This window comes from Pleurodeles waltl, chromosome 11 (assembly GCF_031143425.1).
Source record: "Pleurodeles waltl isolate 20211129_DDA chromosome 11, aPleWal1.hap1.20221129, whole genome shotgun sequence".
Taxonomy (NCBI): Eukaryota; Metazoa; Chordata; class Amphibia; order Caudata; family Salamandridae; genus Pleurodeles; species Pleurodeles waltl.
In genome coordinates, this window is record NC_090450.1 from 241190629 (window position 1) to 241213816 (window position 23188).

The window sequence follows — 23188 nt, forward strand, 5'->3', positions numbered from 1 at the left end:
CAGCCAAGGATGGTCTGGCCTTAGGATGTGGCATTGAGGTGGCATGTTTGGGGGTGTAGTGTGAAACTCTAGGTATTACCTGTAATATGCCACAGAAAGCTCTCATTTGTCGGAGGTAATTCTGTCACACTGAGAAAGGAATCTCCGTAGTCGTCCCCCACAACTGTAGAAGAAGGACAGTGACTGCTTTCAGACTGATGTGCCCCAGATGGAGCCGCCTCTGCCGTTGCCCCTGTAACCATGTCTTATACAGTTCTTGGAGGGCAGCATAACCTGGAAGGATGGTGGCAGACCTGCTGTTCAGTGGATCCTGGAGCACTAGACCACCAATTGGTCTGGTGGTTTTAAAAAGTGTGTCTTAAGGTGGGGAACTTGATGGCACCCAATGATTTTACTAGGTCCCTTTTTGATCTTCTCCAGCATCTCATCAACTTGATAGCGGACAGAACGCCTATATCAATCTCAACATGTAGCTGATGAGCCCTAATAAGGGCAAAATTGGTCCTAGATTGCTTGTGTTCATGTTCGGGAGGACCGGGCCTGGCGGTTCAAGCTGGTACGTGGCCAATGGAGCAAGGTTATGAATGATTTGCATGTAGCTGGGTCCAAATGGGGGTGGCATTGGGTGGATAACAATAGACTGGAATGCAGCCAAAGTAATTACCATTAGGTCAGATTAATTTAAGTATTCTATATTCATCACTTTTGAGTATACTTTAATATTTTGGGGACTGGCACAGGTTATGCACATCATGGCTGTCTCACCAAGGGTACTTGGTATTACACCTAGGACAGAACCAAAATTAGAACATTGGAATCGTGGCAGCTCCATTGAAAACAATGGAGTGCTCCGGGCTTTTATTGGCTAGTAAAAGCCCGGAGCGCCAACATTCCAATCTTTGTTCACAGCAACAGCTGTGCCTTCGGCTCGGGCCTTTAACGTGGGAGCGGGCCTTTAATAGCCAGTAGAGCCCGCTACGGCGGGTTCTAAGGCTATATTATGTCCATTCCATCACACCCACAAAACAGTCATTCTCTGGAATAGGACTTTAAGTGCTTCGAAGTGCTGTGAAATATATCTGTTTGTGGGGGAAGTCGAGTCACAATGCATAAACAAGATTTTGGGAACAGTGCGCAAAAAAAGCAAACTGGGTTCAGTGGAGAGACCTCCGGCCAGGCACTGCATAGGCACTAATTGTCATTGAAGTCATGAGAGTTTGAAGAATCAAAGCCTGGTCCAGAAGAATCTAGTGAAGCAGAGACAGTTCCAGAGCTGGCACTTGAAAGTCGGGTCATATGGCGGATCACAACAAACTGAGGTGGAATCCTGCCCATTGTGGATTGAGGGAGAAGTCACAACAGGTCTAGCGACTCGAAAGATCTTTAGAGAAACAAGTTGCAAATGTACAGGCCAAGTACTGGTTGGCACAAGTATGCAGAGTATTATATATGTATAGCCACACATGCTACAAACCCAGAATTCTTGCTGTTGTGAAGAAAGATACAAAATCAAAAAGTTTCAGGGTTTCTTGCGGAGGGTAAACAATGCACCCTACTCATTGGGCTTATGAGTGAAATCAAACTGCTACTCTAATTAGTGGAGTATTTAAGGAAAAAAAATACACCACCTACACTTTGTCGTATGCATCATCGTAGGCTATTCCACGGTGGGCTAAAACGGATGCCTCAACATGAGCAATTTCTTTGAATCCATGGAGGGTTGCTAATAGTGTATTAAATGGAGAAGTGGCATTGCTTTATGAGGTATATCCAGGGCCACTGGAATTATGCGGCAAGAGAACACCAAACTAAGAGGCAGGGTTGATTACATTTTTCCTGAACGAAAGGCAAATTATGCTGCGTAATGAGGCAAATTTTTTGATAATATTTGCTTTTATTACAATAGGCTGCCAAAACAATTAAAGCGGTCTCTAGGCCAAAACTCAAAAACACTCACTTGATATCTTTGCAAAGTTTGCCTTTGAAGTATCAAACATATCCGTAATGCCGAGATTTTTAAGAGGATCCATCAAATCAGTGTCAGCTTCTGCTGTGAACCTGTGTAGAGGACCAAAATACAAGGCATCAGATATGTATCGCAGCACTTTCATTTCTAAACTAAACGAAAAGGAAAAATAAACAAGCATTTGCAATGCAATAGGTCTTGCTTTTGTGAGAGTTAGAGCTATTGGAATTGTAAATGATAACTCCTTTTACCTATGTGTTTTGTAATGTAGTGGATGTATGTGGTGTGCAGTGGAATTATATGTGTTGCACTGGAATTGTTAGTTATTTATTTGTGTGGTTTGTAATTGTGTGTTGTGTAGTGTATTTGTGTCGTAGAATTATGTGGCATAGTGAATAAATAATGGTGAACGCTGTAGAGAATAGATAGAATGGAAGAATTAGTGGTATAGGTAGTTGGTGCAGGTAGTGGTTATTGACATTGAGAGAGAAGAGCAGAAATAGTGTGCGAGAAAGAGAAAGAAGTGGAGAGCAGGCCACAGATCCTTAAAGAGGGAGCTTTTGTGTTTGTAGAAGACACCCTTAGAAGAGTAGGAAAGTGTGTGTTTGAGGTATGGAAACATTGAAAATGGACGGAAAAGAAACTTTGCGTGAAGGTCTGAAGTTCACCATATTAGTGAGATGGGGACAGTGCATGAGAGAGCGAGATGGATGGGTGAGAGGGAGTATAAAAGAGATAGAGGGAGAAGTGGAAGGGGCTTATGGAGGGAGTGGGAGAAGAGGATCAGTGCACAGTGTTAGGAGGTATAGGAAGGTTGTATGTGTTAGGAGGTAGTATATAGGAGATAGATAATGTGATGAATGGATGAGAGGAGTAGTATTGTGAGATGAGAGGGAGTAGTGGCATTGTGAGAGAATAAGAAGGGAAGTTGGTGTGTGGGAAGATGGCAGTGTCAGTAGAGGGGAAAGTGAGAAATGTGTTGTATGTGTATTGCTTTTTGTGGAAATGTGTGGTGCGGAACTGTGCGGGTAGTAAATAAATTGCATTTAGTGCATTGGAATTATGTACTGTGAGAACGTGGGTTACATAGTTAAGGATGTGTAAATATATGGAATGGTAGTGTGTGTAGTGGCATCCTATGGAGTTTGTGGTGTGCTGGTATTTTTTTGTAGTAGGATGTAGAAATATGTTGTGTGCTTTCATAGTAAGTATGTGGTGTGCGTTTAACAATCCTTGCGAGGATTGAATCTGAATAGCCAGTTTCATGCAAAGGGTGGAATTATAACCAGGGCCACCAGAATTATGCAGACCAAGAGGGCCAAATTATGCGACAGGGCTGAATAATGAAAATGTCACTTACCCAGTGTACATCTGTTCGTGGCATCAGTCGCTGTAGATTCGCATGTTTTGCATAGCTCGCCATCTGGTGTTGGGCCGGAGTGTTACAAGTTGTTTTTCTTCGAAGAAGTCTTTCGAGTCACGGGACCGAGTGACTCCTCCTTTTGTCTCCATTGCGCATGGGCGTCGACTCCATCTTCGATTGTTTTTCCCCGCAGAGGGTGAGGTAGGAGTTGAATTGTAGTAATAGTGCCCATGCAATGGAGTGACTAAGTATGTACCTATTTAAGGTTGAGATAATACATATACAAATAGTTGAAGGTAACTTCCAAACTGCTACAGGCTCCCGGGGAGGCGGGTGGGCACATGCGAATCTACAGCGACTGATGCCACGAACAGATGTACACTGGGTAAGTGACATTTTCAGTTCGATGGCATCTGTCGCTGTAGATACGCATGTTTTGCATAGACTAGTAAGCAGTTATCTCCCCAAAAGCGGTGGCTCAGGCTGTAGGAGTGGAAGTAGTTTGAAATAATGTTCTTAATACGGCTTGACCTACTGTGGCTTGTGCGGATAACACGTCTACACAGTAGTGCTTGGTGAATGTGTGAGGCGTAGACCATGTGGCTGCCTTACATATTTCTTGCATTGGGATGTTTCCTAGAAAGGCCATGGTAGCACCTTTCTTTCTGGTTGAGTGTGCCCTTGGTGTAATGGGCAGCTGTTGTTTAGCTTTAAGGTAGCAGATTTGGATGCATTTAACTATCCATCTGGCTATACCTTGTTTTGATATTGGGTTTCCTGCATGAGGTTTTTGAAATGCAATAAATAGTTGTTTAGTCTTTCTGATGTTCTTTGTTCTGTCAATGTAATACATTAATGCTCTTTTGACATCTAATGTATGTAGTGCCCTTTCAGCTACGGTATCTGGCTGTGGAAAGAACACTGGAAGTTCCACTGTTTGATTTAGATGGAACGGTGAAATAACCTTTGGCAAAAATTTAGGATTAGTCCCTAGGACGACCTTATTCTTGTGTAGTTGTATAAAAGGTTCTTGTATTGTAAACGCCTGAATCTCGCTTACTCTTCTTAGGGAAGTAATGGCGATGAGAAATGCAACCTTCCAGGTTAGGAACTGTATTTCGCAGGAGTGCATGGGTTCAAAAGGTGGACCCATAAGTCTAGTTAGGACAACATTTAGGTTCCATGAAGGAACAGGTGGTGTTCTTGGTGGTATAATTCTCCTAAGGCCCTCCATGAATGCTTTAATGACTGGTATCTTATATAGGGAAGTTGAATAGGTAGTCTGCAGGTATGCAGATATTGCTGCAAGGTGTATTTTAATGGAAGAGAAAGCCAGGTTAGATTTTTGTAAGTGAAGCAAGTAACCCACTACATGTTCTGGAGTTGTGTGTAATGGTTGTATTTGATTAATATGGCAGTAGCAAACAAACCTCTTCCATTTACTTGCATAGCAGTGCCTGGTGGATGGCCTTCTGGCTTGCTTTATGACTTCCATACATTCTTGGGTAAGTTGTAAGTGCCCGAATTCTAGGATTTCAGGAGCCAGATTGCTAGATTCAGCGATGCTGGATCTGGGTGTCTGATCTTTTGGTTGTGTTGTGTCAACAGATCTGGCCTGTTGGGCAATTTGATGTAGGGTACTACTGATAGGTCTAGCAGCGTTGTGTACCAGGGTTGCCTTGCCCAAGTTGGTGCTATTAATATGAGTTTGAGTTTGTTTTGACTGAGTTTGTTTACCAGGTAAGGAAGGAGAGGGAGAGGAGGAAAAGCGTAAGCAAATATCCCTGACCAGTTCATCCATAGGGCATTGCCTTGGGACTGTTTGTGTGGGTATCTGGATGCGAAGTTTTGGCATTTTGCGTTCTCCTTCGTCGCAAACAAGTCTATTTGAGGTGTTCCCCAGAGTTTGAAATAGGTGTTCAGAATTTGGGGGTGAATTTCCCATTCGTGGACCTGTTGGTGATCGAGAGAGATTGTCTGCGAGTTGATTTTGGATCCCTGGTATAAAAATTGTGCTATTAGGCGAATTTGGTTGTGAATTGCCCAACGCCAATTTTTTGTGCTAGCAGGCTTAACTGCGTGGAGTGCGTCCCCCCTTGCTTGTTTAGATAATACATTGTTGTCATGTTGTCTGTCTTGACGAGAATGTTTTTGTGAACTATTATTGGTTGGAGAGCTTTTAGTGCTTGAAAAACTGCTAGAAGTTCTAGGTGATTTATATGCAGTTTTGTTTGATGTACGTTCCATTGTCCTTGTATGCCGTGTTGATCGAGGTGTGCTCCCCACCCTGTCATGGAAGCATCTGTTATTACGTATTGTGGCACTGGGTCTTGGAAAGGCCGCCCTTTGTTTAAATTTATGTTGTTCCACCACAGAAGCGAGAGGTAAGTTTGGCGGTCTATTAACACCAGATCTAGAAGATGACCCTGTGCTTGAGACCACTGTGATGCTAGGCACTGTTGTAAGGGCCTCATGTGCAGTCTTGCGTTTGGGACAATGGCTATGCATGAAGACATCATGCCTAGGAGTTGTAATATCTTTGCTTGTATCTTTTGTGTTGGATACATGCGTTGTATGATGGTGTTGAAATTTTGAATTCTTTGGGGACTGAGTGGCTACTCCTTTTGTTGTGTCTATTATGGCTCCTAGGTATTGTTGTACCTTGCACGGCAGAATGTTGGATTTCGTGAAGTTGACGGTGAACCCTAGTTTGAAGAGGGTTTGTATGATCTGATTTGTGTGATTTGAGCACTCTATTAACGAATGGGCCTTGATTAGCCAGTCGTCTAGATATGGGAACACATGTATTTGCTGCCTTCTGATGTGTGCAGTGACTACCGCTAGACATTTGGTAAAGACTCTTGGTGCGGTTGTTAATCCGAAAGGCAGTACCTTGAATTGGTAATGTATTCCTTTGAATACAAACCTTAGGTATTTCCTGTGCGATGGGTGTATTGGTATATGGAAATACGCGTCCTTGAGGTCTAAAGTGGTCATGTAGTCGTGTAGTTTTAGCAATGGTAATACTTCTTGTAGTGTGACCATGTGAAAGTGGTCTGATTTGATGAATGTGTTCACTATTCTGAGGTCTAGGATTGGTCTCAGCGTTTTGTCCTTCTTTGGTATCAGAAAGTACAGTGAGTAAACTCCTGTGTTTATTTGTGTGTTTGGCACCAATTCGATTGCATTCTTTTGCAATAGTGCCTGCACTTCTATCTCCAGGAGATTGGAATGATGTTTTGTCAAATTTTGTGCTTTTGGTGGTATGTTTGGAGGGAATTGTAGAAATTCTATGCAATAACCATGTTGGATAATTGCTAGAACCCAAGTGTCTGTAGTGATTTCCTCCCATGCTTTGTAATAATGACTTATTCTTCCCCCCACTGGTGTTGTGTGGAGGGGGTGAGTGACATGAGACACTGCTTAGTAGTAGGGGTTTTGGGGCTTTGAAATTTTCCTCTATTCCTAGGGAATTGCCCTCCTCTATATTGTCCCCGAAAACCTCCTCTGTACTGTCCCTGGTAACTGGACGGTGTTGCCTGTGAGGTGCTGGCTTGTGTGCTCTGACCCCGAAACCCCCCTCTAAAGGGTGTTTTACGGAATGTGCTGTAATTCCCTCTGCTCTGCGGGGAGTAGAGTGCGCCCATGGCTTTAGCAGTGTCCGTGTCTTTTTTGAGTTTCTCAATCGCTGTGTCCACTTCTGGACCGAACAGTTCTTTTTCGTTAAAAGGCATATTGAGAACTGCTTGCTGAATCTCTGGTTTAAATCCAGACGTTCGGAGCCATGCATGCCTTCTGATAGTTACAGATGTATTAATTGTCCGTGCAGCTGTATCTGCAGCGTCCATGGAGGAGCGGATTTGGTTGTTGGAAATGGTCTGTCCCTCCTCAACCACTTGTTTTGCCCTATTTTGTAGGTCCTTGGGCAGATGGTCAATGAGATGTTGAATCTCATCCCAATGGGCTCTGTCATAGCGCGCAAGTAGTGCCTGGGAGTTAGCGATGCGCCACTGGTTTGCAGCTTGTGCTGCGACTCTTACCAGCTGCATCGAACTTGCGGCTTTCTTTATCTGGGGGTGGTGCATCTCCAGATGTGTGGGAGTTGGCCCTTTTCCTAGCTGCTCCTACAACGACAGAGTCTGGTGGCAGCTGTGTAGTGATGAAAGCCGGGTCTGTAGGAGGCGCCTTATACTTTTTTTCCACTCTTGGTGTGATTGCCCTACTTTTGACCGGCTCCTTAAAGATTTCTTTTGCGTGCCGGAGCATACCAGGGAGCATAGGCAGGCTTTGGTAGGAGCTGTGGGTGGAGGAGAGTGTGTTGAATAAAAAGTCATCCTCGACCTGTTCTGAGTTGAGGCATACATTGTGAAATTGTGCTGCTCTAGCCACCACTTGAGAATACGCAGTGCTGTCCTCTGGTGGAGATGGCTTCGTAGGGTATGCCTCCGGACTGTTATCTGACACTGGGGCGTCGTATAAGTCCCATGCGTCTTGATCTTGGTCACCCTGGCTCATGGTGGTGTGAGCTGGGGAAAGTGATTGAGTTTGTGCTGGTGAGACGTTAATCACAGGTGGAGGAGAGGGTGGTGGGGTAACTTTTTTCACCACTTTTGTTTGTGGTGTTTGTTCAGTTTGGAACTCCAATCTTCTCTTTCTTCTAATAGGGGGAAGGGTGCTTATTTTTCCTGTCCCCTGCTGTATGAAAATACGCTTTTGCGTATGGTCTACATCAGTTGAGTGTAGCTCTTCCTCAAACCTATGCTTTTGCATTTGGGAGGTTAGCGAGTGCTCTTCTGTATAAGAGCCTGAAACTGGGTCGGTTGCAGTTTGTTTTGGCACCGAAACCCTGTCTGCATCTTTTTTCGGCTCCGAGGTGACTTTTTTCTTTTTCGGGGCCGAAACCTCTCGGCGTCGATCTCCTTCGGTGCCGCTGTCTCGGCGTCGAGCCGTGTCTACACCGGTATCTCGGTGTCGAAGCTTGTCTCCAGCACTTTCTCGGTCCCGAGAAGGCTGCCTGCCGGTGTCTCGACCGGAGTCGGACGATCTCGGCACTGTTTGGGACTTTTTCGGTGCAGACGGTCGGTCACCGAATTTATGGGTCGAGCCATGGCCTGGTGGCAGTGGCGTCCCCTGGGCCTTGTAAATCTTCTTCTGAGTGGTTTTCGACGTCTTACTCACGGTTTGTGTGTCGTCGAATCCTTCGGAGTCCGATTCTTGGATCGAAAAGGTTCCCTCCTCTTCTTGTTCCTCGAACTCCCGGTGGGCTGTCGGCGCGGACGCCATCTGAAGTCTTCTGGCTCGACGGTCTCGGAGTGTTTTTCGGGACCGGAACGCACGACAGGCCTCGCAGGTGTCTTCACTGTGCTCAGGTGACAGGCACAGGTTGCAGACCAAGTGTTGGTCTGTATAGGGGTATTTATTGTGGCATTTGGGACAGAAACGGAACGGGGTCCGTTCCATCGGCGTTCTTCTGCACGCGGTCGGGCCGACCAGGCCCCGACGGGGGATCGAAAAAATTACCCCGAAGGGCACCGGAGCTCTTCGATCTTAGACGCGGTGTTGAATCTAACTACGCCGATCCCGAACGCAACAATACCGACGAAAATCTTCCGAAATTAGCTATCTTTCCGTTCCGAAACTCGGAGCGACAGGAACACGTCCGAACCCGATGGCGGAAAAAAAACAATCGAAGATGTAGTCGACGCCCATGCGCAATGGAGACAAAAGGAGGAGTCACTCGGTCCCGTGACTCGAAAGACTTCTTCGAAGAAAAACAACTTGTAACACTCCGGCCCAACACCAGATGGCGAGCTATGCAAAACATGCGTATCTACAGCGACAGATGCCATCGAACATTATGTTTTAAGAAAGGGCAGATTATGCAGCATATTGTGGCACAGTTTGATATAGTATTACTACATTAGTCATTTTAAAACTTGGCAACACTGTCTGGGCCTTGGTTGCACCTCATTAGTTCCAATTTAATGCTCAAATATAACAATATGCAACAGAAAGGTAACCTGTCCAGCTTTGTGACGGGCCTTCCACCATGCAACAGTAAGTTTTTATTAACTTTTGAACCGTTTGAGCTAGAAACAATTTTTTGGTTAAAATCTGCAGATTATGCATCACATGATGGATTATGTGGCAAAAGCAGAAAATCATTAATTATGCGAAAATCACCACAGCTGCCCAATTGCAAAATTCCAGTGGCCCTGATTATAGCCCTAGGGGCAGCCTGCCTCATAAGAATGCACAGAAGCTACCTACGGATTATGCAAACATGTGTAACTTTACATTTTGAGGCCATTGACATGTCTGGGAAGTAATCTTGTGTATTTGCGACAATGCTGCTTAATCCCAGGCATCCCAACCACTTGGCCAAACTCTCGAATCTAATAATTTGTGTTTTTTTGTCAGAGCCTTTTTTCAACACATGCAGTGGGTTTCAAAACGACCATATTAATGGAATGGGTGAGAAAGCAATCTTGTCTGTGACAAATCACAGATCATTCAGGGCTCAGAACAACACTTTGATGTTAGCGAGAAAACACACATTGGACATGCTATGTCTTCCGTCTTGCAAGGCAGTAAGAGTATTAAATGCGTGTTGTTCGTAGGCCCCATGCTCGTCTAGGTACTCTTAAGGTGCAGTAATTTAATAAGAGTGACTGGCAGTTTGTCAGCCTTTAATCAGGAGAGTCACACGCAGTCTCTAACATGCAGACTCCTCTTGAAACAAAAGCATGCTGCTAGACAAAAAACAAAATAGAAAACACAAACAGCAACATTGTCTTAAAAAGTTACAATCTATTTTGCCTGCCTGTGGCCCTGTATTTCAATGCATCCCACACAATCACGTTTTCGTTTCCGGATCCAAGCAAATCAGATATTGTAAAATAAACAGCAAGGACCTAGTTCTGTGGTAAACTCCAGCGTTAAATGCACCACGCTCTGCTGCTTTTTAAAAATCTAACATAAAAGAAAGATCCTAAAAGACTTGTTTTTATGTCGATATGCATTCGCCCTCAGCTCTTCCTGTAGGAAAACAAACTGTTTACATGAAAAAGACAGGTTCATGTTCGAGGCTTACATTTGTAGGCAGAAAAGCAGAAGCACACCATCAGGCTGACAGTGGGGTGCCCTACCTTTGCAGTGGATCCCGGCTGTGGCGGTAGTCACAGCTGCCCTTGCGTCCTCTGCCCGCTGTATAGAGACAGCAACAAGTTGTACCTCGGAGTGACCCGGAGGGCTGCGGCTGCCCTCAAAAAACATTGTCTGACATTTGACTGGTTGGCACCATGCCGCTTAAAGCACGGAGCCACCAGTTCTTTGCTTAGACAATTGATTAGTAGCCACGGACACGAAGACCGGCAAGATCAGGCAGGACTGACACAGCACTCAGTTTCTTTTGGTTTTCTTTTTTGTGCAATGAAACAAAAATAGCATGAGACAGTACCATGGCAAAACCACACTGCTGCAGTGACCCATCGTCCCCACCCTTCCCAATGGCATCCAATAATGCACGGAGCAAATTAAATATTGAACGAGCTAATAAAAAAAGAAAAAAAAAAAAAAACGGCGCTTGAAGTTAGAAGCAAACTTTTGGCGCAACCGCTACATAAACAAATCAAATGCAACCTAAAAACAAACATGAGCAGAGTCACGAGTGATCGTGTGCTTGTACAAATACATTTACGCACACCCGCAACACAAATAAAAAAACAAAAAGGAAAAGGAAACACAAGCGAAGACACACAAGCATATTAATCCCTTTCACAACAACAAAAAAGAAGTTCCACAAACTCATGCTATTCTTCTAACCAGTGGAGGGATAGTGTACTAGGTCGCTGCGCTCGGGGAGGAATAAACACTAAAGGAGGCATGCCGAATGCATGCCATAAACAAATAAAAAGCAAGATAGCGAGAGGGACAATGGAACCCAGCAATCACAAGTGTATGGGCAAGGTTAAGCCCCTGTACTGATTACACCATGTCTCACCGAGACAGCGCATGCGCTGCCTAGGCTCGACCTAAAAAGACGTTTACAAATATATCCAAATTTAAATAGGAATCCTAATGAACAGTTGAGAATGACAAGGATGGACTCTGATTACTCAACGTATTGTGAACTTTTTGTAGGACTGGAATGGGTCAAACTGGTCTATACAAAGTCTTTGTGCAAGACGATAAAGAAAAAAGCAAATCAATGACAATGCATAGTTGGATAACACTCCAATCAAAAGAATCCCAGCTTCGAAGCTATGGATGATTTCATTCCTACATGAAAAACGGTAACAGAAGGAAATATGTCTTTCTACAAAAATGATTAAGCTGTGACATGATAATTTAAGATAAAACGTATTATGAACAAAACTAGTTTAAAGACAGATGGGACACTTAAGGTCCTGAGAGAAACCTGATGTCTCATTCAAGCAACCATGCCCAAAGAAAACAATTAGCATAAGATTCTTGGGAAGTTAACAGAAAGCACGGTTAAACTAAAGTGAAGATACATAAAGACTACAAAAAGCAAAAGTCAAAACAAAGTTAAACTCAACAGAAGTGAAATAGGCGTAAGGTTACCTAAATGTACAGGGCTATTAAAAACCGAATATTAAGAAACAAACAGCCTTAACACATTGATCGTAACACTCCAACTAGTAACCTGCAAAGAAAAACACATGTTCAGCCCAACTGCAGGACATGTAAGCTGATGGCATTGTGAACTGTACAATCTATTTTCTAATCAGTAGAAATAGTTTTTTTATGGTCACGGTTTCTGGTGTATTAACTTTGAATACATTCATCATTAATGTTCATTAGCATTTCATTGTGCGAGGTTTTTCCCAATGTAATTAACCTTTCCAGCTTCAGAAGGAGGTCTTCAAGCCATGACAACGGTTTGAACAGTACTAATCCAAACTTCTTACTAAAACCATCTCCACCTATAACAGGTAAGGCACACAATGGTATTGCTGAAGACCCGATAATTGGTTTTGTGCAGTGGCACAATGATGGAGTGGAACAGTGATAGTGGTCCTCGAGCACATAGGTCCTGAACTCTTTCCTGAATTGAAGGAGAAGGCAAGCAAACCTGATTTGGAGAGGATGGTTTTTCACACTCTGGACTGTCACACCATAAGAACTTGCCTCAGTCTTGATTTCTCATAACTTTTTTGTTTTTTTTTGTTTTTGTTTTGTTGGAGCATTACCATTGTTTAGCACCTGGTGTTGCTGTACTAACCTGAGAGGATGGGCTTCTCCATCAGAGAGGATGGTAGCTGTCACGATGGCCATGGGGGATGTACCTTCATTTGAAGGAGTACCGGAGTACTGTGGAAGCGAGGGCAATTCAATTGGGACTGAGGTGAAGAGAACACACTTTCACTATAATTTGATGAGCCATGGTGGAGTAGGTAGAAAGACTTAGATGGTGGATAAAAATAGGATACTTGTGGATCAGCAAGGGTGCTTTGCGGGATTCTGTGGGAATGGCGCAGTGCGCTCCTTTTGTTAAGTAAAACATTTTTTAAGCTTTCATGTTAAAACAAATTAATTTGTGAGATCTGGCCTAGAGACAAGGCCTGCCAACTTTGGAACCTAGGTTTAGGTTTCAGCCTTAGTAATTGGCTCAACATCATGGAATTCTGGGCAATACACTTCAACTCAGTGCCTAAAAACGTGAAATGTGTGCAATCCCCACTTAATGTACATGATCATCTCCAGTATCACCCCTGTAATATACAGTGCTTCTTACCTAGTGTTTCTAAGTAACATTTGCCAAATTACACAGCCCTTATCAAATGTAAATTGAGAAATATAGGAAGGGTCTCAGTCCCATCTCAGCATCTATGATATTTTGGAACACCCGCAGTCCGATTTTAGCCCATAATGGTTGGATCTGCCTATTATTCATCCATGACCTCCAGCGGGACACAGCTTTTGAGAGAATTGGCAATGGTGATCGGAAAAGTAAAGATTTTCTTTGATATGACAATCATAAGGTGGATTGTGATTTTTAACTGAAGGGACACCATGTCAAACTATGAATTTAGCAACCTATGTGATAGAGGAAGGTGGCCTCCCAAAACGCTTCTCATTGTCCCTGAATTTTGTATGCTCTTTCTGATCCGATTCATAGTCAAGGCATGTGCTTTCAGTATTATGCTGACAAAACTCAAGTTATATTCAAGGAGATCGCGCTACCTAACCAAGAGTCAAACCAAAATGAAAATCTATTACTATGTCTTTGAAAGCTAAAACCCAGGATGCATTAGAGATGGCTTTAACTAGTTCTAATACAACTGAAGTAATACATTTTGGTCCCACACCCAAGTTATGAAGTGGCATTTGTTTCTCCCTACTAATGAAATTCTTTGACCAATAAACTACATTCAGAGACTAGAGATGTGACGCAACAAGTGATTTTAAAGGCGTTACTAACTCAGTCTACAAGTAGAACCTGCCGGAATCACAGATAAAAAAAGAAATCAAGAATATAGAGCACACATTACTTCCCTTCTACAGTTTCATTGTAAATATCCAATGTACATGCACAATAACATCTCAAATATGTGTTGAAGTGCTTTAGTCCTATAATCGATTAATTCATGATTTCTGCTTTCAACCCGATTTAAAACAGACCAAACCATATCATGACATACCATACAGGCGTTTCTGCACTCATCTAATACTTGCTTTTTTATAGTTCTTTAAATGTAATTTTGGAACAATCTGATATACATATATAAAAGCTACTAACTTTGGTACAATGACTTGCACTTTCCTCTGGCCCATGGACATCCAGCTCTGTATAGTTTTGGTACTGATGTGAGGAATTATGGAAGAGAGTGGTGTGCTTTCATCAGAAGGGACAGCAATCAACATGCTGATAGTTTCTCCATGGTAAGGTAGCTCGATTACATTGTAGCGAAGACCGTTGGGAGTGCTTGTTGAACCTGTTGGGCGATAAGATTCCGAAACAAGTTACCAAGCAAATAGAGTATTGAAAAAAAAACAGTGTTCTAAAAAGACTGATCCATTTCACTGCTACAAATAGCTACTCCTAGCCTACAAATAAAGTAAACATTTCAGGACCTTATTTCATTCTTCCGAAAGAGGTAGAGTTGAAATCGGAGAGAATTTAATGTTAAAATTCACAGAAAGATTAGTTTAAGCTCTGTTAAATTTCAACTTAGGTTGCTGCCCGAAAATGTATTATGCTTTTGGATCACCTAGATAGTAACAGGGGCATCAAGTGTAAGTCTTAGATGGCTGTGTCAATTTCAGATGTTGAGGATATTACCAAAATATATATGTACACACACTGAATCTAAGTTCAAATAATTGACATTGTCAGTGGTTAACCTACAAATCAGTCATAGATCTGACATTCCGGGAAATTACATGACCTAGAAAATACATCAACGCATTATAAACCTTCTAAATAGGAAGCAAAGATGCTGACAAAATCAAAACCAGTGTGTAACAATTAAAATGAATCCACTACTACAGTTTGTCAAGGTACAGCAAATTCTGTTCAATACTTTGTTGGTTTACTGCTCCGTCAGTTTGGTATATTCAGAGAAATATATAACTAATGTTGCACAGATACAACCAATAAAAATGTAACTGGAAATCTTATATAGAACATGGGTGGTAAGTACATCAATCTTAAAATTAAAAAAGCACTAGATGTCCAAATGACTTTTTTTGCATCGTGCTGTAAACATGTTAACACTAAGTAGCTACCTTTTTTCAGCTGCCCAAGTGTTGCAATCATTAACGTTTTACCACTGAAAAAGAAGCTATCTATAATAGTCATGCAAAAAGATGTTGTAATGGTTGTTGAAAACCCACAACTTTAGGTTTTAATTATAAAGCATACATATTCTATCTTAAAAAAGGTTAAAAGTTAGTGACACAAATTTACCCTGATCTGGCATTTATACTGAGCCAGCCTGACACTTAGATTTGTTTCTATTTTTTGTTCCTCAGCAATTATACATCCAATCAAAGACTGAAACTATGAAGGTAAATGTTGACTTGAAAGCAAAATCGACACTTCATAGGCACCGCACTGACTACTGCTCATCAGTCCACATTGTCTTCTACCGTCAAGAAAGCTGACATTAGCTGGATTATCAAATCATTAAAAAGCATAACCCTTTTTCCAATGTACTTGTTACAATATCAGCATCACCTGGAGATTACCTCAAGAACTAACACAGTGAGAGAGTGGTCACATGCGAGTATGCATGCGGTTAGACTTTTCATCCTTGGCGTGGTCTCCCTTAACTTTTTGCCTCTGTTCCCCAGGTTGTTGATGTGTGCTGGACTCTGATTTTGCTGTTTGTTACTCTGGGCACTTTACCACTGCTAACCAGTGCTAAAGTGCAAGTGCTCCTGTTTAAGATGTGTACGTAATTGGTTCTCCATGATTGGCATATTTGTTTTACTGTTAAGTCCCTAGTAAAGTGCACTAGAGGTGCCCAGGGCCTGTAAATCAAATGTTACTAGTGGGCCTGCAGCACTGGTTGTGCCACCCACACAAGTAACCCTGTAATCATGTCTCAGACCTGCCACTGCAGTGTGTGTGTGTATTTTTACACTGTAAATTCGACTTGGCAAGTGTACCTACTTGCCAGGCCTAAACCTTCCCTTTTCTTACATGTAAGGCACCCCTAAGGTAGGCCCTAGGTAGCCCCAAGGGCAGGGTGCACTGTATGGATAAGGTAGGACATTTAGTAATGTGGTTTATATGTCCTGACAGTGAAATACTGCCAACTTAGTTTTTCACTGTTGCAAGGCCTGTCTCTCTTATAGGATAATATGGGGGCTACCTTTAAATATGATTAAAGTGTAGATTCCCCTAGAGAGTAGACGGACATGTGGAGTTTGATGTCCCTGAGCTCACAATTTAAAAATACATCTTTTAGTAAAGTTGATTTTAAGATTGAGCGTTTGAAAATGCCACTTTTAGAAAGTGAGCATTTTCTTGCTTAAGCCATTATGTGACTCTGCCTGGTTTGTGGATTCCGTGTCTGGGTCAGTTTGACAGTTGGGTTGTTTTTCACCTCGCACTAGACAGTGACACAAAGGGAGCTGGGGTGTAACCTGCATTTCCTGATTAGCCATCTCTGCTAGGAGGGAGGGGTGGAGTGGAGTGGACACTCATCTGAAAGGATGGTGCCTGCCTCTGACAATGCAGACTCCAACCCCCTGGTGTGTGTCTGAGGCCATGCCTGGGCAAGGCAGGATTTCCCAAGTAGGTGTGAGTCCCCTTTGAAGAAAGGTGACTTCAAAGACTAAAATGGGTATAAGAAGGGCACCCAAATCTACAGAATTTAGAAACACTTCTGAAACCAAGAGGAACCTCTGCCTGGAGAAGAGCTGAGGAAGAAGTGCTGCCCTGCCTGTGACTGTGCTTTGTGGAGCTTTCCTGCAGTGCTGCTTCTGCCAGAGTAAGAGGGCAAAGACTGGACTTTGTGTGCCTTCCATCTTGTGAACTAATCTCCAAGGGCTTGAGTTAGAGCTTGCCTCCTGTTGTTTGAAGTCTCAGGGACAGCAAAGACTTCTCTCTGCCAGCACCTGGAGTCTCTGGAGAGACTCCTGCTCTGACACGTGGTGCCCTATCCAGTCCCTGGGCCCTTGAAAGGAAAGCTGGTGGAAATGTCAGAAAGTGCGACTTAATATGTCCAAGTCAAGGTTTGTTTGTGGTGATGTGGAAGGACATGAGGGTGTATATTTCAAAATGCATGCATGGGCATGCAGGAGAGCATGTCCGTTAATTAAAAATTGCTAACAAGTGAATGTAAAGAAAACATGCATGCAGGGAGGCGCGTGTAAAAAAAAAAAAAAAAAAAAAAAACACACAACAACAAAAAACGAGAATGCACATGCACCATTGAACCCTAGTGATTAATCCATAATATATCGGCATGTACATGTGATGGGCATCACTTTATGACGGTTAACAGTTAGTGATGGTATGTCGATTTTTGGATAATACTTTTTTATTTTTATTTTCAAAGAAGCAACACACACTGTGATCAATGTTTATAAAGATACTTATTGACATGCGTGAACACTATGTATAATATTTAATTCTATTCTGCAAAATTTGATAAGTGTGATTTAGAAACCAACCTTAACCCAGCCTTCTGTTTCCATAGATGTTGAAGGTTTACCTTTCTAATCAGCAGCTATATGGCACTGGAAAAGGGATATGGTTTTTTATTACACAATGAGTTAATGATGTGACAATGTTGATTCCAGCCTGGAATAAATCACGGTTTCACTGCCGAAAAAACACGTATTGGCCGGAAGACCGTATACATAGGATAAATGTCAAGAGAGTGCGACCAAGAACTGAACTGGATCGGACTATATATTGGAAAGTTTTAATGGAGGGCACACACATGAAATAAAGCGCCAATGGACTTGTGCTATGGTATGCAAGCACTCTAAATAATTAGAGCCTATAGAAGCAAACCTTAAAAGACAGGTAGGTAATAGACCAGTTAACCTCAACTCCCCCTCCACCATCATTTGTAGAATGTGGCAAGCATATAGCACGAGACGGTGGGTCCGATTCGGATGTCTGCATTAACGAGGAGAAAAAATTACAAGTATGCCAAGTAAGTAGCTTGACTCCCTTCCTAAAATCAGCTAATTCAACATGGCTTGATATTTCCCAAAGCATATATGAGTGCAACGTTTTTTTTTTTCTCCTGGTGATGTAGTTTTAATTCCTTAGCTAACTCCTGAAATCGATTGTTTTATAATTGTGGGCCATTATGGAGATTCTGCCCGTTTTAATCCAACCTTGTAGTCGGTGTTTAATTTGTAAATAAACAAGTGCCGGTGCCCAAAGCTCTTCTCTTAAGCATGCGGCTGCTGCAATTAAATGTGCGATCATCTTGTGCCTATTCAATCCATTTACAGCCACTCCTGCCCCTACAGCTCACTCCTGCAGGTTTCTGCTTTTTACCATTGTAACGCTTTTTCGTTTTTCCCCTTCCTCCGTCTTTCCCATATGTTTCTTTTCCTCGCAGTAAATGCTTGAGGCAGAAAAATAAGTGCCGGCCCTCAAAAATAAGTGCCGGTGCTCCGCACCGGATAGAATAGGCACAAATTAAGCACTAGTTGTAGTTTAAAAGGAGGAGCAAAAGACTCCAATTTTATCCGGTGATTGTTGAAATTACTTTTCTGGAGAAAAGCTAATCCATCTGACCAAGAGTGTTGCTGCCCAGGAAATTAACAATTAAGGATGCAGAAGGCAGATACGACTTCAAAGAGGCTAATTTGAGCTGCATGTCTTTTTCTACTTCTATAACAAAGTAATGTAACAAAATGATTTCGCCTTAAAGATGCTCTTTGCACCAGTACATTGTTTATGTAACAGAGCCAGTGGTCCTATCCACAGTCAGCATCAGTCAGTGCTTCGGGAGCCACCATTGTCACCTTCCTCCAGCTATGCCTTCTCATAGGCTCATTCTGAGACCTGTGGTAAATCAGAAATCGGGCACAAGTAACGTTTGCATCCAATTTCAAATACAAAGTAGAGCGCAAATGCCAATCAGAACCATAACTTTTCTACCATGCACATGTCTGTGTGTACCAGGCGGGTTGGGCAGGGGTAAAACAATGTGGAATGTTTACTGGTTGGCAAGACTAAGATCACATTATTCCACTTTCTAATATTGAAAACAAATCGTCTGGGGCAAGTACCCAGGATAATACGAACACCACATTGTTTTACCAATCGATTTTCCCAGGGGGTTGAGTGTTTTTGAAGCCTATATAAGGTGATTCTACCAGTACCCTGACACTGCTACCAGAACCTAGGATTTTTTTTTCTTGCAGTGGCTACTCCGTTTCATCAATGCGATCTGCCACCCAGCAGACGAGACTACAAGCCCTGGCCCCTACTTCTCCAGCAACATGTATTTGGCTGTCCTGAGTAAATCCCAAATCCTACCAAGACTAAGGATTTTTTATGTTCTCTATGCCCCAGCCATTTGGACCTATTTTCCCAGCATTTCCTTTGAATGGAAGCGAAATCGAAAACCATCCCAAAACTTCCTGGTGAGGGTTAGACTTGGTTGCTCTCTCTGGTTGCCTGTTTTTTGCACTTCCAGACTGGGAAGAATTTCCACTTCCTCTCACTTTAGTTGTTTCGTGCACATCATAGAACAAGCGCATCCTTGAAATAAAAAGAACAGAGAGGATGGGTAAACTTGTTCTCACGCTCTGCCACACTCCGGTGCCAGTGTCCCATTTCAACACAAGTTATTCCAAATGATAAAGATGGACACACGCAGACGTACATATAGGGACATCTAATCTGTGACCAGCATCAACACATAGCTAAGCACTAGGCATTCAGGGATGAAGACGCTAGTCATGCCACATTCCATTTTTTCTGTTGACATGCCCACTGGTTACTTCTTAAAACGGTGCGTTGGGTGACGGGGAGATCTCCTCCTCAACTTTATCTTCCCTACAATCTCCTGACTTGCACAAGTAATATTTACAAAGGGCACATGATTAGGTTCTTCCCTTGCCTAACATGCATAGATGGAGGATGACTGCTCAGATATTTTAGAATCCATTGTAATAAGTTGTGTGGGAAGGCGTAAGATATGTTCTTCGATTTAACTTACCTTTTTTGCAGTACACTGAACTATAATGCACCATCAAAGAGCAGCAAATAGAAAGATTAAACTCAATTTTTCTCCTCTGTTTTTGGGATACTCTATAGCAAACCCTCATTTCAGGCCTTCTTGGGATGCCACATAAATCACTATTGCTCCCGAAGGAACCATTTAGATTAAGATTGTGACAAGTAATTCAATGAATAAATCTAGGGACAGCTGTCCAATACATCCCAGCTAGCATTTGTTTCATCACATGAGTAATCATATCGACAAAACAGTTTCAACTGATATACAACCTACACTGTCCTATCTAAAACACAGAAAATACATTTGATTGATACAATAATAAAAAGTTTGAAACGGGAATCAAAGACACAAATATGGCTCCAACAAAATCAAACACAAGACCTTGCATGATGTATATATGTAAGAATCCGCAGTATGTGGATTAGTGTCTCTAAGGTTACATATTCATTTACTAATTTACACTTAACATGCTAAATTATCCAAAGAGATGCGGAATTGACATCTATTCTCAAATCCTTTTTTAGTGTTAAATACACGAATTGATATGCAATAACAAACAGACCATAACAATCCTAGTTTTTCACATTTCATCATAATAATTCACCCAGATTTGATTTACACAACCAACTCAAAAAAGCTTACTTAGTTGAACGTTACTTTATTCTAAGCACCAGTTACAAAAAGACAGGCTTGGAATTTGATTAATTTTTCGCTCATTCTTTTAAAAAAACACCACCAGCTTAGAAATCTAACAATTGTCAACACAATGTCAAACTATTGGGATGCACCACCTAGTCTACCACAAGAGTGTCTTACTTCAAATAAATGGGTACTTGATGCTGTGAGAAAGAGCCCCTTAAACAATAGTTATACCACTCCACTAAACAGTGCTTCCTAGCTAGCGCACAGAAGCATAGTGAAACTTCATATAATGTAATATATGCAAGCTAAACATGATGCTACTTAAACAAGGGATCGAATTCCAATCAGAAAAAATAAACGCTCTCACGTCCAATATCTGAATGCTCACCATAACAAAGTGCATTTACCTCCTTATGAGACTAACTGTAGCGGGCATCCAAAATGGACCCCACTGTTCCCCGTACTCAAACTTATCACACACAGAAACTTGTTACCATGCATGACCTACGCATTCACATGGAACGTCAGCACAAGTGTCGGGGGGGGGGGGGGGGGGGGAGGGGGGAGGGGGGAGACACTAAGGCAGAGCTAGTTCTGCAGCCACCAGAAAACCAGAGACATGTTGTCAATGTGCGAGCCAGTTCGGCCAGGGAAGCTGCCATATGCGGTCACTGTGAGCTCGAGAGGCCTGGGAGGCAGCAACTGCATATAATCAGTTGAGCCTGATCAGCCTGGGAGGTATGCCAATCCTGAAGAGGGTATGTTGTGACACCTGGGCCTGTGATCAGCCTTCACCGAGCAATGGTGGCACCAAAGAGGGGCTACCACAAAGATGGAATGTATGGGCTGTGCCCGTATCGCCACCTGACCTGCGAGAAGCGGCACACAGGCAATGCGAGGCTTTACCCACAACTGCACCAAAATGACTGTGATGCACTCCTGGAAAGCGAACATGCAACTTTTCATGGAACATTACCACTATCCATGACAAGGAGACCTCTCCTCCTGCTACATCACGGCACACAATCATGAATCACACACCAGGGCATGTGTCCCATGTTCAGCGCTCTGCTGGTTCTACAAATACCATTACATACTCGAAATATCAAAGATGCAGTGGGGATATTCCAGAATCCTGTTTCATGGGAACGTATTGCTCCGGTATGGCCACTCTTTGGACACTGGGAAACAAAGTGTTTGATGCATTTTTGCCCATGCACCTGTCATATAATGCTGGAGCATGGGTGAATACGTTATGTCATTTGCAAGAGGCTATAACCCATGCACATAAATATGGGCTGGACATAGAAAGATCTGGTTGCAAAAAAACAGTCGCAATTTGAGACCAGCATTTTTCCAACCACAAAAGAATTTTACGAACCGACCTATATAATAATAGGTCAGTTTGTAATATTTGAAATTGGAGTCACTGTAATCAGACCTACGTCATGAATAATAATGGCATAGGCTGCAAATTTACTCAGTCCAATTGGTCGTCTTGACCACTACCTGCTACCCAAAGAACCTTTATAAAAAAAATATATTAAAAAAAAAAAAAAAATCACAAAGAGGGCTGAAGGGAACCCCTTCCATTTTGTGAAGGGGTTAAAATTAGTCTAACATGGGAGCTAGTAGCGTTTGAATGTCAGGCACCCAGATTTGGGTCTCAAAACATCGATTTGGTGTCCTACAATATGCTGCTTCCAAATAGCGATTTGGTAACGGGTCGAAATCTCATTTTAATAGTCTGAAGAGGTTTACTGACTCCTAAAATTGGATTTGCACATTTTTAAAAGCATACTGCTGCCGTAAACTTTGAATTGGAGCATTTGTGACCGGAAAAATCCGCAGCATATCCGACCCTCATGTCTACTTCACATATTGCACCCAGGCAAAGGGTAATAGAGAAACGACCACTCAAAAGCATCCATCCTCTTCTATCCGCACTTGCGAATGAAAGTTTCTGTATACATAGGGAGCACTTAGTTACGCAACTAGCTTTGTGAATTAGCTCCTGTGTGTTCAGGTGGGGGTTGCTTCCTGATAAGGGTATGCAATTAACACTTCGTGTATACTCTAGCAGTAGCGGAATTGTGTCATTTAAGAGAAACAACACGAAGATTGTACTTGTGCTGGTTTATAAATGCATACCTTACCAACTAGAACGAGAATGTTAATTCTGAAGATCACTATATTAATAATAATACACCTATTTAGTATCCGTTTCATAGAAAGTATTTACATCGTTTAGATGAAGATCAATATAATGCAGAGTGATCGTGAGAGAATGGTGGCTAACAACGTTAATAAGCTACAAATGATTAAACTACGCAGCACAAAAAGGTAATCAATAGACCTAAGAAGGTTTGATTTGCTAGGCACCTCGTTATGCACGAAGAAGGTCATTCACCCGAGTTGGCGAGAATAACTAGTTTTCCTATCCGTTCAATAAACTGACCTCAGTCTGACCATAAACTTGATTGACAGGTTTAATTACCGTAGTTATTCTTGCGCGCACAAAAAACA

The 23188-nt window shown here is 42.4% G+C and overlaps 1 protein-coding gene across 1 annotated transcript in view; it reads right to left on the reverse strand.

Annotated features, from left to right (window-relative positions):
* SERPINE2 (serpin family E member 2) overlaps positions 1–23188 on the reverse strand; it is a 220255-nt gene that overhangs the window by 29919 nt on the left and 167148 nt on the right. The window contains exons 5-6 of the mRNA XM_069213484.1: positions 14095–14290; positions 1958–2058 (exon numbers count right to left, since the gene is read on the reverse strand). Coding sequence (XP_069069585.1) covers positions 1958–2058; positions 14095–14290 — 297 coding nt within the window. The remainder of the gene's footprint in view (positions 1–1957; positions 2059–14094; positions 14291–23188) is intronic.